The sequence below is a fragment of the Meleagris gallopavo genome, chromosome 8 (assembly GCF_000146605.3).
Source record: "Meleagris gallopavo isolate NT-WF06-2002-E0010 breed Aviagen turkey brand Nicholas breeding stock chromosome 8, Turkey_5.1, whole genome shotgun sequence".
NCBI classification, from domain to species: domain Eukaryota; kingdom Metazoa; phylum Chordata; class Aves; order Galliformes; family Phasianidae; genus Meleagris; species Meleagris gallopavo.
The window spans coordinates 17,143,811-17,160,604 of NC_015018.2; the positions used below are offsets into that span (position 1 = coordinate 17,143,811).

The 16,794-nt window shown below is 37.9% G+C and overlaps 1 protein-coding gene across 4 annotated transcripts in view; it reads right to left on the reverse strand.

Annotated features, from left to right (window-relative positions):
- Positions 1-3,572: 3,572 nt before the first annotated feature.
- The window catches only part of ZFAND4 (zinc finger AN1-type containing 4), a 22,255-nt gene continuing 9,033 nt past the window's right edge, over positions 3,573-16,794 (reverse strand). For 2 of the 4 annotated variants that reach the window (XM_010714451.3, XM_010714454.3), the window contains 6 exons: positions 16,070-16,256; positions 13,228-13,375; positions 11,200-12,378; positions 10,604-10,658; positions 7,779-7,896; positions 3,573-6,024 (listed from right to left, as the gene is read on the reverse strand). In XM_010714451.3, coding sequence (XP_010712753.1) covers positions 5,889-6,024; positions 7,779-7,896; positions 10,604-10,658; positions 11,200-12,378; positions 13,228-13,375; positions 16,070-16,256 — 1,823 coding nt within the window. In that variant the 3' untranslated portion in view covers positions 3,573-5,888. Of the gene's footprint in view, positions 6,025-6,723; positions 7,006-7,778; positions 7,897-10,603; positions 10,659-11,199; positions 12,379-13,227; positions 13,376-16,069; positions 16,257-16,794 lie in introns of those variants that run through there. The other 2 variants (XM_010714452.3, XM_010714453.3) reach the window with 2 other exon arrangements.

Genomic DNA, 16,794 nt, shown 5'->3' on the forward strand with positions numbered 1-16,794 from the left:
CCAGGACACCCAGGTCCCTCTCTGCAGAGCTCCTCTCCAGCAGCTCATCCCCCAGCCTGTATTGGTGCATGCAATTATTCCTCCCTAGGTGTAAGACCCTACACTTGCTTGTGTTGAACCTCATCCGGTTTCTTACTGCCCAGCTCTCCAGCCTGTCCAGGTCTCGCTGAATGGCAGCACAGCCTTCAGGCGTGTCAGCCAATCCTCCCAACTTCGTATCATCAGCAAACTTGCTGAGGGTGGCCACTATCCCCCTCATCAAGGTCATTGATGAAGATGTTGAACAAGACCGGACCCAGCATGGGGGCGGCCACACATATAGCTCTTCACAATTCAGACCAGTCACTACAACAGGAGATAAGATCCAGCATTGAAAACAGGTTCTTGCACATTTGGTAACTGAAGAATTGTTGAACCCTTTTCTCTGTTACCTTCTATTCCTTGAGACAGACACTGGGCTGGAGTGATGTCAAGCTGACTCTGCCTATTTTGATGGGTCTTCTGTTTCCACTGAAGCAAACCATCTAAGACAATTGGCAACATCCAACTCTATATTTCAAGACCACAATTTAAAATGAGATATATTTCATTATACATCACTGTATTGTAGCCTTGCACCACCCAGCATGGGAGTTTACAGAAAGCATTACTACAGTCCAACTATGGCCCATTATGGGCAACAGTTTCGGCATTCAATATTAAGGACAAATTTAGCTTGATGAAAAAAAATACAGCATTCAAAAAGCTTTGATTCAAGTTAAATAAAAAGACTGTCTCTAAATAAAGTTTACGGAGATAAAAAACAACACTTGCTATTTTTCAATCATATGTAAAGAAACACAGAGGAAAACGAAGAGGCTGTTTTGAAATCCTTGATTTTTCTTCTTAAGAAAACCCTAGCATTTTTATACTCAACTCATTAACACTCTTTATCACAAAGCATGCAAATCATACTCTTTTAGTAATTATGTATTGTTTTGAATTTCTGATGCCAGATAGAACACTAATTTCATTAACCACCATCTAGTAATTAGAATTCATAATCCTTACACAGAGATGCAGTCACCAGCCATATAAAGACTGGCTTAAAAATAATTGAAAATAACCTGAAATTTGATTTAGGAAAAAACTCCTGTTGAAGACCTGTACAACTTCTTGTTTGCAAGGCCAGAAACAACACGTAGCAAGGGGTGGCCAGAGCTCACCTGAGCAGTTCCTGGTGTACGCTCCTCATATACCATGGAATTTAGTTTTTCCTATTCTTATTTCACATCCAACAGCAATATTTATCTCCTTACAGAATGAAATTATGGGGACAGGTAATATTTTTAATTGTGCATATAGTGCCCTGCATAGCTCAGCAAGCAGACACCGCCAAAATTTACACGTGTAGGTTTAGCAGGAAGAAACAGAGGAGGATTCTCTATTCTGCAATACATTAAGTTCACGTAAGAGTTCTCACCATTAAAAAAAGAGCATTCAAGCATATTTTAGTGGCATTCTTTCATTCGTTTCAGAGCATTTTTGAAACACTTTGGGATTAGGCCAAGGCAAAGAACCCTCCTCAGATCTGCTGAGAGTGGGCTGAATGAGGATCACAAAGAAACAATGCTTTCTTACGTATGGTTTTCTTCGTGAAACTCACTGGTCGAAACCAAAACTTTCCCCATTCTGAAAAGCCTCCAGTGCCCCCTGGTGTCTGCCTTCTGCAGCTTCATACAGAAAGCCAGCAGCGTGCTCTGTGCCAGGAAGCCCTCGCTTAAGAGGAAAGTTATACCGCAGATTAGCATGCTAGACACTGTTCGTTTGCACGCTTATAATTATTTCTGCAAAAGATCAAGTTACTACTTCATTCCAGTAAGATACTGAGGAGTAAAGAAAACAGATGTCTCATTCCCAGCCCACATTACCCCAAATTAGCGAAGTTCCAACAGATTAACCCGAATTGCTGACTGACAGTGACATAGCATAACCCAGGAAATAGCTGTTTCCTCTTTTCTGCAGACTTCTGCAGATATGCTATTAAATAGCTGCTGATGCTAAGTTTTTTTTTCCTTTTCTTTTCTGAAGAATTGTTTAATGGGAAAGGTAAAAAATTACCTAAGCCAAAATATTTTCCATGATATGTACAGAATAGCCATAAAAACACAGAGGAATTAAATGATGTTTTTGCACTGGCATGACTGATAAAAACCAAACATAGTGACTTACTTACAGACTCACTCTAATTAAAAAGATTAGGACCACCAAGACTGAAACACAGAAGCGCTGAAAACACAACATCTCCAAGTAACCAAGTGTGTGGTGGAGGCACAAGGCAAACATCCACCCTACTGTACACAGAGCAGTGGGGCTGGGATGACAAAGACCACCTTGCTGAAATACTTTTCCAAGACAGCCAGCTGATCAAGGAATCTTTGTTTCACCAATGAGAAAATAACATCCCACGGCTGAAACACAACATTCTATCTTTCAGAGCAGTTCTCTTTTTGGCAAAATAGATGGAAAAGCATTTCCGACTAGCTGAAAAACTTTTCATTTCTGTATTTTCTCAGCGTGGGTATGGAAAAGGAGAATCAAAACTAATACCATGAAAAGGGATATCCCTTTCCTTACGTACAGATATACTTGTAATGTTCAGTGGTACTCAAGCAACGTTAGGAAAATAGAATCTAATATAGGAGCTAAATACAAGGAGCTAAAGCAAAGAGACTGTTTTGGGAAAACTCAGCAGAGAAAGTGAAGAACTGCAGTTTTCTAAATTAAGAAGAAAGTATCACTGCCTACAAAATCCCAGTGGCTCTAATCACACCTGCTGCACAGGGAACAGCCTAAGTTCATCTCAGAAGATGAGAACATCTTCTGATTTCAATAGACAAACAGGACAATAACCACAGTAAAGAACTACCTTGTGTGAGTAGTGAAGGCTCACACAACTGTCCCATAGCTGTATATGACTTCCTTAGTCACAAGAACATTCTCAAATGAGTAACTGTGGCTCAATACTAACTAGGGAAAATATCAAATGCATTTCAAGATGAATCCAAGCTGCATAAAATAAGAAAAGCCTTCCCCAACACAAAGGCAGGGTGAGAGCAAAACCCCGCAGGGACAAACGACTCCAAGCCCACAGCTCCCTCCCAGGAGATGGTGCCCCATTGTAATGGAAGCACTTGAAAAGAGACCCAATTCATCATGTATAAGAAAGCTAGAAGGACTTCATTTGTCTAACGTAAAACATTAGCAACTCCAACCTTGTCTGTGACAAGATTGTTAGCAGAGGCACCACTGCAATTACATCCCAAGAGAATGCCAGCTGAACAGATAGGAATTGCAAATAGACAGATTTTTATCACAAGGGAGATTTCAGGAAAAAAAATAATAAAAGGAAATCTTTCATTCAAGATCTGGAAACGCTTAAATGCTTCTGACAGCTCCGGGGAGCTTATCAATTTGACAGGAGAATCCTGAAGGTGGTTCAGCATGAGCCCGTTCTGGTTATGTCTCACAGGTCCTCCAGTTAAAGGAAAAAAAAAATGAAAGGAAGGTAGAGAAGCACACAAAGTCACTGCTAAACTTCTATTATGTAAAAGCTTTATGACACAATTTAATTACATGAGCAAACACAAAGCTAAATGGTTGTCTACAGCACCACAAAACACTGAGTGATATTAAGAAAACCAAACCATTTAGGCAAGTTTACACAGTAAACAGTAATTCATCCATAGCACAGCTTAATGCAGGATTTGGTAAAACCTAGTAACATAAACCAGCAAATAAAACAGTTAATGACAGACCTAACTGCTTTTAGGTCTGTATGACCAGTTGAGAAAGAAGAGTGCCTGTAATACAGTAATTGCAGACCAGAACAAAACCAGAAGATTTCTGCCCCCAAAAAACCCTGTATCAGATACAATCAAAACAAGGTATAACAAAAATTATGAGGAACTATAACCATACAGCTTTCCAGAAAATACAGTATCAACAATCTCTAAGTATGGTTATACACCACAGGAAGTAATTGTGCATATGCAGAAAGGGAGAGTCACAACCAAGATTTGACTCAATTGTGAACTCTCAGTAAAACTTGAGTATGGTCACTGTAATGCACTACCAAAAAAATAACCCTGACAATAACACTTCAGCAATATCAGACTAAGTGATGACAGCTTATATTACTTTAATTCTGCTTCCTATCAGAGATCTACTGTACCTACAAAGGAACAACACATCTGTCTTGAAGCTGCTGAGAAAACGCTCCCACATGTGCCCACTTTCTTAGCCTTCTTCAGCATCAAATACAGTCCTGTGTTGGAGAGAACAAAAACTACATGCAGTCCTTCATATTCAGTGCACCTTTTTCTAAGAAGAGGTCTGGAGTTCATGTACAGAACAACCACGTTACCATATGACTGCTTAGAGGAATGAATTTGAAAACTGTATTCCAAGGACATCACTCTGAAAATTCCAAAGGAAGAAACTGCCAGCAGACCACAGGGAAAGGATTTTCTCCAAGGGTGAGAATTCTTCAGATTACTTCTCTTCATTTCATTGACCTTCCTTCTGTTATTGGCCCAACTTGTACCTGCTGCGCTCAGCAGAGGTTTTCACACCAAAACTAGTGAAGTACTTCAGGAATCTAGCAAGAACGGGACTGCGACATTTAAATGTGTAGATGCAATGTAGGGATTCATACTGGAGCATCCTGAGCAACATAAGCTTGTAAAGACTCCAGACAGGAGTAAGGCTCCAGCAGGTAAGGCTCCAAATATTGCTTCCTGATGTAGCTATGTGCTCATTAGAGGGTGTCTCATGCAAGTAAATTCTGAATTGCTTTCTGTACAGTATCAACAGGAGGTGATAAAGGCTCCAGGTTAAAACATCATTCGTTGAATACCCATTTTGTTTTTGCTGCCACATCCTGGTTTACTTAAAAGCACAGTGTTGGTCACATTACTTCTAATGAAACATGTGGGAATTTTGCCACCAACTTCAGCAGCAACAGAGATGAGCCAGTGCTTCTGACAAAGTAAAAATACCTCCTCCTCCCCACTCCCAAAGCCCAACTTTTAGTTTAGGAACATGCTTTGAAATAGGTAGTCATTTTGTGCATCCATAAGATCAGAGGCCAGAATAAAATTTAATATTTATTAGAATTTCTTTCAGTAACAGCATTCAACGTCTTACAAACCAAGCTGTGAAGTCTTAAAGAAAAAAAATCTAGGATTACAAAAAAAAAGGTAAAATTGTTCTTTATATTTAATGTCATCAAGTGGATTTTCTACTTAACAAATCTGTAATATAAACAGAATTATTTTAAGAAAGTGTGATTAACATGATGTTATTTTCAGAATGGATACACAGTGTATGAATACCGATCTGAAAAGAATGGGGAGCAGAGTACACTACTGCCTTGCTCAAAACAGGCAGTTTGAAAAATGGGAAGGGAGGAGGATCTTTCCAGTGAAATAACTTAGATACCACGCAATGGACAAAAAATGCAAAAGTACAGAAGACATTACATGACGCCCTCATTACAACACCCCCTCAAGTCTGGTTACACTGTAAATTAAGTCAATAAAGTGCATCTTTAAAAGAATTGTCTAGTGAAATACCTTTTCCAATTATAAAGCACAACACAAGACATGCAGTAACAGTTAAATCATAGTGTAAGTTTTTAAAAACTAACTTTTCATTCACTAAAGAAGAAAAGTTGTAACTGCAGTAGTGTTCACATTATTCTTCAATAGGATGCATCCTTGTGTGCTTTTGATACTTGGCAAATCCTCAGATATGGAGCATGGCAAAATTATGCAGTTTAAGCAAGTGCTTCTCTCAATGAAATACAACTCTTCAATGGCAGAATGGCCACATGCAGCACAACCACATTAGATTTTGGGAAGCTTTGGTGCACTAACGATGGGATTGGTCTCCTGTAAATACCTTCTCCCTGCACTCTTATAGTCGTAGGTGCAGGTGTGAGTCTCTGCATAGCGGTGAGTTGCACAGAAGTTGTTTCCACATCTGAAGAATCAAGAATATTAGAAGTTACAAGCTTTTAGCAGCTTTTAACTCTGACATACTGGGAGCCCTTTGGCTTAATCATGTTTTGTTTACTTGACATGACTGCTTGGATTCTAGTCATTGACTGATAACATTAACTGGTAATCAAAATGACATTTTTTGACACTGAATGCTGCAGTTCTGACCCAACATTCACTTCAGCTGGGAATTTAAGCCATCTCAGTACTCCTGAAGTTAGTAGCAACAGTCACAAATATATAAGTTAAGAATGACGGGCTTTGATCTACTTTATTTCATTTTAAAGATCTTATGCAACAATAGCAGGTAGAATTTGGAGGATAAATCAGAGAACTAAAATAATGGCATCAGGTCAAAGCCACATAATGTATTTCAATTAAAAAATGCCACATCACTGTAACCACTAAAGTAACTATTTAGTTCAGCATGTGATTTCTGCCTGGCATAAACTGAAATTAGTTACTTCCAATTTAGTCAGTTATAGAGATGATACATGGACAAACTGCAGGGAACACAGTCAACACAGGAAGTATGCATATTTCCAGAATCAGTTCAAATTCAGCAAGTTAAAATTAAGATTTTTCCCTTGACAGCTCAACATGCTTACTGAGGAAAAAGGAAATTACGTATGTACGTTGTACCTAATTTGAAAAAGTGCTTGGAGACCAATATTAGCATCACAGAACCACATAACTGTAGGGGCTGGAAGGGACCTCTAGAGATCATCTAGTCCAACCCTTCTGCCAAAGCAGGCTCCCTAGACCAGGTTGCACAACTAGGCATCCAGGTGGATCTTTAACATCTCCAGAGGAGAATTCACAGCCTTTCTGGGCAGCCTGTTCCAGTGCTCCGTCCTCCTTACAGTGAAGAAGTTCTTATGCACATTTGTGTGGAACTTCCTGTGTTCAGTTTGTGGCCATTTCCATCCTGCTGCTTGAAGTATTTGATTAAGTTGCTTCTTGACTGTAAAGCAATGACATCATTCAAAAACAGAATGCTCTTTAAATGGACTGAGCATTACCTGTCTGCATTACCATCTCATTACTGTACTCCTCTCCCTACCTATCCGGGTTCATAACAAACTCTTGCAGCCATTCCTGAGCCTTTCCTGCCAGGTAACAATTTTGTTCTCCTTTTGTTCTTGCTTCTGTAATCACCAGTCTGTATTCTCTACTAGGTGTTCTATTCTAGTAAGGGGTCACATGGTTGGCAATGTACAATTTTTCCCCTTTTTCTGAGCTTCATTTCTAACCAGCACTCTAGCATTCTGCTTTTGAAGTGCTCTAGAAGTTCAAAAGTGTAAAACTAAAGTTTTACAAGAAATAGTACACATGAAAGAATTAAAAAGGTTAAAGAAATTCTTAAGTAATCAAACAGTGCAAATGTGTTATAATAGATCTGAAGGAGTTTCTCCTGAAATTGCTCATGGTATAATTATTATCCTCTATAAAGTGTGTTATTAAGTCTGTATTAAGTCTGCAGTAGTCTTCTCTATTTCAAGATACCTTGCATTTCTTTATTTTCCTAGCAGAATCTATTCCTCCACAGCAGAGCACATATGATATTTCTGAACTTTTTCTTGGAGTTTTGCTGAACTGAGAATTGAAACAACTCTTTCAACTTATTTGAAAATTGTTTTTTGATGTGCTAGGTTTTAGTTAACATCATGCAGCATACAAAACCTTTTGGTTATCCCAGCTATTTACCTTAAACAACCAGTTACACATCATGCCTACCTGCACTCATAGCTGGTTGCCAATCCAGTTTTCTTGCCACAGAGAAAGCAGTACTTTGAAACTTTCTTTTTTGCTTGAATTGAGCCATTCACAGGTGGGAGATGGGTTGCTTCACCTGCTTTCAGAGGTAGACAGACAGCAAAGAATTTTATTTATTCCTGACCACAAACAAGTTGAATGATCTTCCAAAATCCAGATTTATTTTCCACTTCTTAGGACACCTCAAGTGGGACCCTCAAGCCCAAACAAAGAGTAAAAACACCTCTGGAACACCTTTGGAAGGGACAGTGCAACGGATGACTTTGATACATTGTTATTTTTACATCAGTTAAAAATCCATATAAGCAAGAAGTTACAGGAAACAAAAAAAAATCAAATTTACTAATGCTATTCCCAAATGCAAGATGTAGTGCAACTGGGAAAGCACTACACACAATAGCTTTCTGAAGAATCAATTGAACATTCAAGTACACAGCATATAGCATATACTAATAACTCAAGTTTACCAAGTAAATATAGCAGCATTTAAAAATCTTGCTGACACACAAAAACTGCAATGAAAATGCATGATCAACTATGTAGCTTCATAAGACACTTTGTGGATATTCCTTAGAGTTCAGTACTGAAAAACTCATTTTACTTGCTTAGTAACTGGAAAGCACATAAAGAGACGTAATCTTTTCTCCTTCTGGAGAAGCATGCCTTTACTTACACGTGCTTACTATACACTGGGATATAGAAAATGAGCAACACATTCTCTCAAACACATTTCAGTGCCTGTATCACTATATTATCGGGGTGCTCCCCTGAAAAAAATGACCTAATGAGCTGAGAAGTGGTCTTTCTGAAGTGCTCATAACAGTTATTTCTCAGCTGAGATACTGTGGCTACATGCAATAGTTAATAGGACTGCAGTGTATAGTGATGACCTATCTACCAATCAGTGCTATCATCCTAGTGTTATCTAAGAACAGAAACTTCCAGGCAATGTTTGTCAATGTCACCCATTTCGTTATCTAAAAGCATACTATTCCAGAAGCATCAGTTAGTGTTGTTTGGGAAAGAGAGCTTGAAAACATTCCTCACTGTGAACTGTACATAAACAGAAAAACAATACATCAGCCCTTACAGTAACACAAAATAGCTACATAAAATCATGGCCATAAACAAGAATAGGAATCTGTCCTTTGGCTAGTTATAGAAGTGATCATTACCTTTTTCCCATGGGGATGCATAACATGACACCTACTGTGTCTTTCTTGTGCCTGAAAGCTTTTGAAAAATACACTTTTGCTTGACAAAACAAACTAAAGGAGTCTATTCATCACAGCTACATCTGAAACAGAGTAGATGACAGAAAAGTAGGCTTCCCCATCATGCAGACTTGTCTTTTTTTCCACGGAGTAGTTATGGACAAACAAATTTATTAATGCTCACTGTCAATTAAAAGTTGCACCCAAGCTGTGACAGGAAGGCACAAGATTCTGCAGCTGTTGCCCTTACATCACTGCATAACTTTTTTCTGAGGCTATTTTCTAGCTCATTCACTGTACTGGATCTCAATGTCCTGGAACACATGCTTCCCTCTTTCCCTAAGATCATAAAGAGAGAAAAGAAAGCCTGCAAACTACAAGTCAAAGACATGAAGAAAAGTTGATTGTGCTGAGAATCTTCACCAAATGCATTAGCTCACTGTCTTCAGTAAAAACTGGAGTAAATCAGACCTCTTGGAATTGCCTATGGGCCTTAGGCATTTTCCTTGGACTTCTGGTTCAACTCCGGGAACTACCAGACCAGCACACCTTCAACACTTTAAAGCAATGTTCTCATTGACTAGGATGGTTTTCCTATCACGAAAATAAAGTCTGCAAGACCTAAAGCCAATACTAATCTGCTGACACTATAAAGTGAGCCTAAAAAAGGGTTTTCAAAAGATATGGAAGCAAACCACTGTGTTCAGCAGTTTAATATACACACAGTGAGGAGGGAATAGAAGAGAAAAATCAAGATTCACCATGTACGTTAGCTTTTCTTAAATGAGAATTTGAACAGTCAGGACAATTATTGTCCTGCTCAAGTGAAGAGGCAGGAGATACATCCCATAAATTGTTTTACAGCCTAGGCTCATGATCATTCTTCTACTCTTTTCTTAGCACACAGCCTAGCTGCTTCAGGCTAGAGACCAACTCACACGTTCTCAGAGCTTTTTAAAAGTGCTCCTCTAGACAAATAAATTCCTCCTGAGAGAATTAATTACACCAGATAATCATATTTAGGTTAACAATGCCCACTTTCAGTAGATACCAGGCATTAAGTACGTACAGTTACCTAGACTAGAGTAGAAAGATCAATGCTTGTCACAAAAACCAGAGGAAAAAAGCGTGGTATCAGTGGTCTTCAGCATCCATGCCCTCCTTGCTTTCCTTTTGCCAAATCTTTTTGGCTTAGGCTGCAGTCTTAAAGAAAATTCTACCAATCAAAACAGTCTCTCTAATTCCAGTACAGACAGAAGTATTCACGGAACTAGTCTTTCTGAAACTTCAGAGTAGAAAGTCATATTTATGCCTAACGATAATATGCAGGACTCAAGTACTAATAAAGCTAGTAAAGAGTCACAGTTTTATCTACCCAAGATCAGGATGACATTTGTATATTAAAGAATTGCTTAAAATATTAAAGGTTACAATGCACTACAGAAGTGTAACGCAGCCAGAACTTTGAAAAATGTATACTTCACGAAGATATATGATTTCTGTCCTCTAAACATGTGATAAACCAGGAAAGATTAAAGAGTCATCTTCAATTATTAGAGTCACGTTACTTACCTACTCTTTTCCCTACAGCTGCATTACTTCCATTCATTCCAAGCCCATGCGCAGACTAAAAAAAAAAAATTCCACAAGGAAATTACTAGCACGTGGAAATTAAATGAAAGATTAGGCAGTCTGGTATCAGCTTGTTTGAAACCAGTGTTGTAACAGAGTACCTACAAAAACAGCCCAAGACTTCCGTACAAAAAAAAAAAATCATACAATATACAGCCTTACTCAGAATGACCGACTTGAATTTTAATAGTCTCCCTGTATTTCACAACACGCAAAACAAGATAGTACACTGGAGATCTGAAGCTAGGAACATATGGTACCATTCACAGGGAGAATTTTGGAGTAAATGCAATTAGTGAGCAGCAGAAATCAGATGACACTTTAAACAGTCAATTCTATCATTACAATAACTAATAGTTTTAGCTGTGAACTAAACAACCAATTACTTCTAGGACCCATTTAGATAAACACGCAGCTAAGATACAAAAAGGAATGTAGAAAATAGATGCAAACAGAAACACAAGATAAGAGCTTTCATAAGGCCACTGCCGGAAAGACAGGAAAAGCCCAATTTCTTTGGAAGTATTATTACTCACTAGGATATATTCAGCAGCTTCATTTGAAGGAGCAGTTTTCCTAAAGCTTTCTTCATGAGAATTCTGAAGGTTTGTAGGTAGTGTAATACCAGAAGTCCGAAACCTCCCAGTCCCACAAGAACTCTGTGAACTTTCCCTGCTTGCACTTCGGGCCAGCGAAGCTAGAAATCCTAAGTTATTTACAGAACTCACAGGTTCTTTGGATGCCTTGTTAGCCATATCTGCAATGCCTCTGGCTTCTGCTTTAGCAATTATATCAGGTCTTTTGCTAAGTGAATCAAGTTTCATGCTATGAAATCTAGCAGTCCGAGAAAAAGAGTAATCTGCTATACTACGGACTTCCAAGGATCGGAGTGTGTTTGGTGAGGTTGTAGTTCTCAAGTTAAAAGACTCAAAGCATTTGGGTTGTGTTTGTGGTTTCAAAGAACTATGATGTGCCACTTGCGATGAATACCAAAGAGGTGACAAAAGCATACTTTTTTGACTTAGTTGATGACTACTGAGAAGTCCAGTTCCCATCGCTGCAGTGCTCAGTATTTTACTTATAGGTTTTTTGTGCTGTTCTAAAACCTTAGATTCTTCATCTCCATCTGAGAGTTCAAGTTCTGAGTTCACCTTTCCTGTATCATGTATCTCGCTACACTGTTCGGTGGTGTTTGCTTCTGTAAACAAAGCAAAAGTATCTGTTTCAGACAGAAGTTTTTCTTCTGTTCCACACAGTTCTACATTTGTTAGATTTGGATACAAAACAGAATCTTCCTCTGCTGTTGAAGTCACGTTTTCAGACACTTTTTCCAAATTTGCAGGCAGAGATGAAACAGGAGTCAAAATACTATTTGTAGGTACTTTTGCATTTTCTAGTTCGACACGAGATATTTTTGGTGGTAACCTGATGCTACTAACTGACTGAGACCAAGAACTGCTCTGCCAAGTGTTGTCTTCCTTAAGAAAGTCATTAGCTGGGGACGGCATTGTTCTACCAGTCGTGGCCAAAGAAGTCAATGCTGTAAGTGCATTCTGAGAAGACTCTGAAGGATATGAATTCCCAGAAGGAGGTAGGCAGGACTGTCCAATATGAGGGAGCACTCTTAAAAACCGGTGGCGAGCAGCAGCCGCCGAGCCACTGGATGGTCGAGGAGCTGTTGGAGGACGAGGTTTCACCTTGACAGCTTTTTTAGGCTATTGCAAAAAAACAAAAAAACAAAAACAACAAACAGGCAAAAAATGAAACCAACAACAGTTAGTATTTGAATTACGGAGGCAGATACCTGGCTGAGATCATATTCTGTAAAATTCTGACAGTAGCAAAAGGCCAGAAAACACTTGTCATATCATTCACACTACTCTCTCACCTGCTACTAACTACCTAAACTACATACCAACATCAGAATAGCAAGATCAAACATTATAATCAGAAAAGGCCATGTCAGAGGAATAAGAAAAGGGAAGCCAGAATGCCAATGAAGTTATCCAGAAGAGTACAGTCTCAGACAAAGAAAACAAGAGGAAAGGTATGTCTCCATTTTACACCTAGGGAACTAATTAATAATTTTAAATAATTAAATAATTTTACTAATCCAGATCTCCTGAATACCAGCCTAATGTTTTAATTGCTAGGCAATCTTGTTCTCATATTTAACTCCACAGGACTCTTAGTTACACTAACTCTTATACAGAATTAGAAATAAGTTTTATTTAAGATAAACATGGCTCATTCTCTACTGGAAGAGTGCTGGAAAACATTACTTAAAGGATCAGAAGAAAAACAAAACCACCACCACAAAAATAACACAAATACATCAAGGACAAGCAGTGAATTCCTCAAATACTGAAAGGTAGATCCAAAGGAAGCCGATACCCCAGGGAAGAACATTCACATGTTACTGTTCTTTTTAAACAACAAATAATAAATAATATACCCTCTATCACTTTCCCAGACAGCAAAGTATCTAATCTGCTTTTCTAGAAAGCCCATACTGGCAAAGTGCAAACTATTTGATCATAGAAGAATTTAAATCACACTTTCACCTTTTTACTTAGATTCATGTTCTCCATCTTCGCCTTGAGCAGTTTCATTTTATTCATTGTAATTGAATTTTCAATAATCTGTTGGCCAGAAGGTGACGCCTCTGTCTCATCTTCATCATCAGCATATAAGTTATAAACTGAACCACCACTGAAAATAATAAAAGAAACTTTGTTTTCACCTCTAACCAACTTAATTATGTTTTCAATGTATTCTCACAACTAGAAAGTCAAATCTGCAGTTGATCTGTTGACAAAACATTATGAAAAACTGTATGCAAAGACATTTCAAATCCATTATTTTAGAACATAAGCATTCCTTATTAGAGTGCTCACAAAAATGACGACGCTGAAACCAGTACACAGTCCCACTTCTGGGAAGTTGTTATACCATATACAGTTGGTTCACACTCACTATATATTTTTCCCCACAGAAGGAATATCCAGTTCCACAAGTGCCTCCTGAAGGTATGGCCAAAGCTGTTAACAGTGTGACTCAGACAACAAGCTGGTCAGTTTTCCAATTAATCAGACACTGGCATGGAAGAAAAGTCCAAATTTCTATCCATCCTGAGGGGTGTTCTCACCATAAATGGAAATGGAGGGGTCACCCATGTGGATGTGATATTCTATTTCTCCTTTTCAAAATAAAAAAATAAGAAAGGATCAGTGTAGGTTTCTGAAGAGTCTCACATTTGGAAAAAAATACAGATTAGAATTGCTAGAGCTAAGACAAGATAGTTTAACTCAGTAGTCACTGCAAGTTCACGCTGTATTTTTCCAACTTGTTTTCCAATAGAATGCAAAAACTCATTTTAAGATCAGAATCTGACTTCTTTTTTTCCTAGGAAGCATCAGTCACTAACACATATCCAACATTTGACAGATAAACAAAAGAATCATTACGAGTGTCCATTCATTACAAATCAACACCTTTTCTATCTCATACATAATACTTTTAAAAGAGCGTTTTAATTCTGCCATTAGGCTGCCAACATCTAGAAACTGTGACAATCTAGTGATTCCTTGTGTTCAGAAGAATGTTTTACTCTATCAAACAAAAATTTCTTCTCTCCAAAAGAGACCAAGGAACAACTAAAGGTGATGGGCAAATCAGTACCAAAACTCAGTACCAAAGCTGGCACCTTTACTAAATTTAGATTTGCAGGAACCAGAAAAGAGCCAGTGTTTTTGTACTGACTTTCCCAATCCTTTTCCTAAAATGTAACAAAATTCACAAAGTAACACAGCTGGGAGACGAACTTTTAAGAGCAGATTCAAAACAAGTCAGAAGAATAGTCCAGTCACTTCTTACTGGACACTGAAAGCTCTGTACAGGGACGGTTGGCATACATTACATACCTCTCCTGGTAAAGATTCAACACTACACAATCCTCTCAGAATTTTAGACCTGCAAAGATTTAAGTCATCAACTCAAAGCCATTCTCTGAACTTCTCCTCCTTCAAGGTAAGAATAGAAAGAAGAGGGATGTAATGGTCCCATGCTTCACTTTCCCCCCTCTATGTAAAAATAATTGTTTTTGTTTTTTTCATTTTCTGACTGAATAGAGACAAAAACACCACCAAAAAAGGACTAAGGAGTTTTTCCTTTAATGGGAACATAAAAGCTATATAAGTGGGATGGGGAGATTTGTTCTTCACTATACTTTGAGCCCATTTCTCAACTGACTTTCTCCATCGGTGTCAATATTCTTGAGTTTTTGCTTACAAAACACGTGCTTCAAAAACAATCAGTATATTGTCATAACACTGCCAGCACATCTTCACAACTTCAGGCATTTTCTTTTAATCCAGAGACGACTACAACTGTACTTACACTTTGACAAGCTTTAACAATTAAATGTAAGTAGAGTAAAACAATCTGGAGAGCAATTAAACAAAACCTAAAACAACACCTAATTTCTAAACTGCAGTCACTAAATATGTGAGAAATGTGACCTTGGTTTCACTTAGTAAACAGAGAAAAGAATAGCTAAAACTACGCAAACCTTAGCCTTGGAGAAAATGTAGATGGTCCCTACAATAGTACAGCTTTTTTTTTTTTACAAACGTACAAATATTTTTTCAGGGGATTAGAAAACCTACCTCAAAGCTCCAGTAAAGACAGTGTAATATTTTTTCCAATATATTTTACCAATATTTATAGTGTCAGAAAAAGAATCAGACCAGTCTGTTTACTATAAAACAGTAGCTTAAGTGACAGTCTAACTCCTTTGTTAATATCAGTACTTTGACTCTAAGATAAGTTTGGTGTTTCAACATTAGCTAAACCGGGTCAAGTTATGTTCAAAGATCAGCTCTAGTAATAATTATTTCCAGTATTTTTTTCTAAAAAGAATGAAAAAAATAAAGTTTCTTTAAAACTTCAGGCAAACTCTATACATTAACAATCATTTATCTTCCTGCCTCATGACTTGCATAAGTCATTTCCATATAGAAGATTTACACTGAAGACAAATTTTTATAAAGCTAAACAAATGCCTTGAAGTGTAAAAGAAAAATTGTAATAGTAAATTAATGGAAGCTTTTCGAGCCCTTATTGCCAGGTTGACTCTGTCTTGTGTGAAACTGCCTTTGAGAAAGGGGGCTGGAATGTCGAGAACTGCCTCAAGTACAAGGTCAGCATTAGCTCACTTTTCTGACACAGAGACAGACAACAGTCAGCATGATCACTGATCACACAGCCCTACTGTGTAGTCAGGTCAACCACTCAGAGCCCTTTGTGCACAATTATTCCAATATTCCAGATATTCTTTTGATAAAACTGAAAATAACATTATTCTTCAAGATGGGGATGCCATATAAAGATTAAAACCAACTTTACCTCAAAGATTCAGACAACGGAGTTAAGGTACCATCTTCTCTGTCAACCACACGGAAGAAATTCAAGTGATCTCCTTCTCGATATACTAAGAAGGTAACTTGTTTGTTAGATGGTCCTTTCTCCCATATCTCATCTCTGCTGGGATCCATGTATTCGGCTATTTCCCTTATAGGGTCTTCTACAGGAACTATGAAGAGAAAAAAAAACACAGAATAAAACCAAATGTTTTCAACTTCTAGCAATCACGTTGTATTTTCAGACCATGCCTGAATACAACTACAGTTACACTACAGAAGCTTTTCCAGCAAGTCCGTCCACTGGAAAACACCACCAATCAAAGATTCAACTTGAAACAGTCTCTTTCAAACTTTCTTGCTGTTCTGCAAGTAGCACTCTACAGATTCAAGTCATACGCTTCAATATGCTAGAGTTAAAACACCACATTTCAGTGAATTCTTTATTAGCAAGCAAAGTCTAAGAAACAACAAGAATTCTTTGGGAATAAACTAGCTGAGATGTTAACTATTATATGTCTACTGTTTAAATAATCCTCTGAAAACCTGTTTGTTCACTAATCATAATTTAAAATCCATTCCAGAGATACTCTTTAGAGTTTAGGTACTCTAAACTGTTCCACTCTCAGATTTTCTGACCAAAAGGAAAAAAGTCAACCAGTAAAAATAATTTTTAAATGTTTTAGATGTGAGCCTACTTCAGAGTCAGAA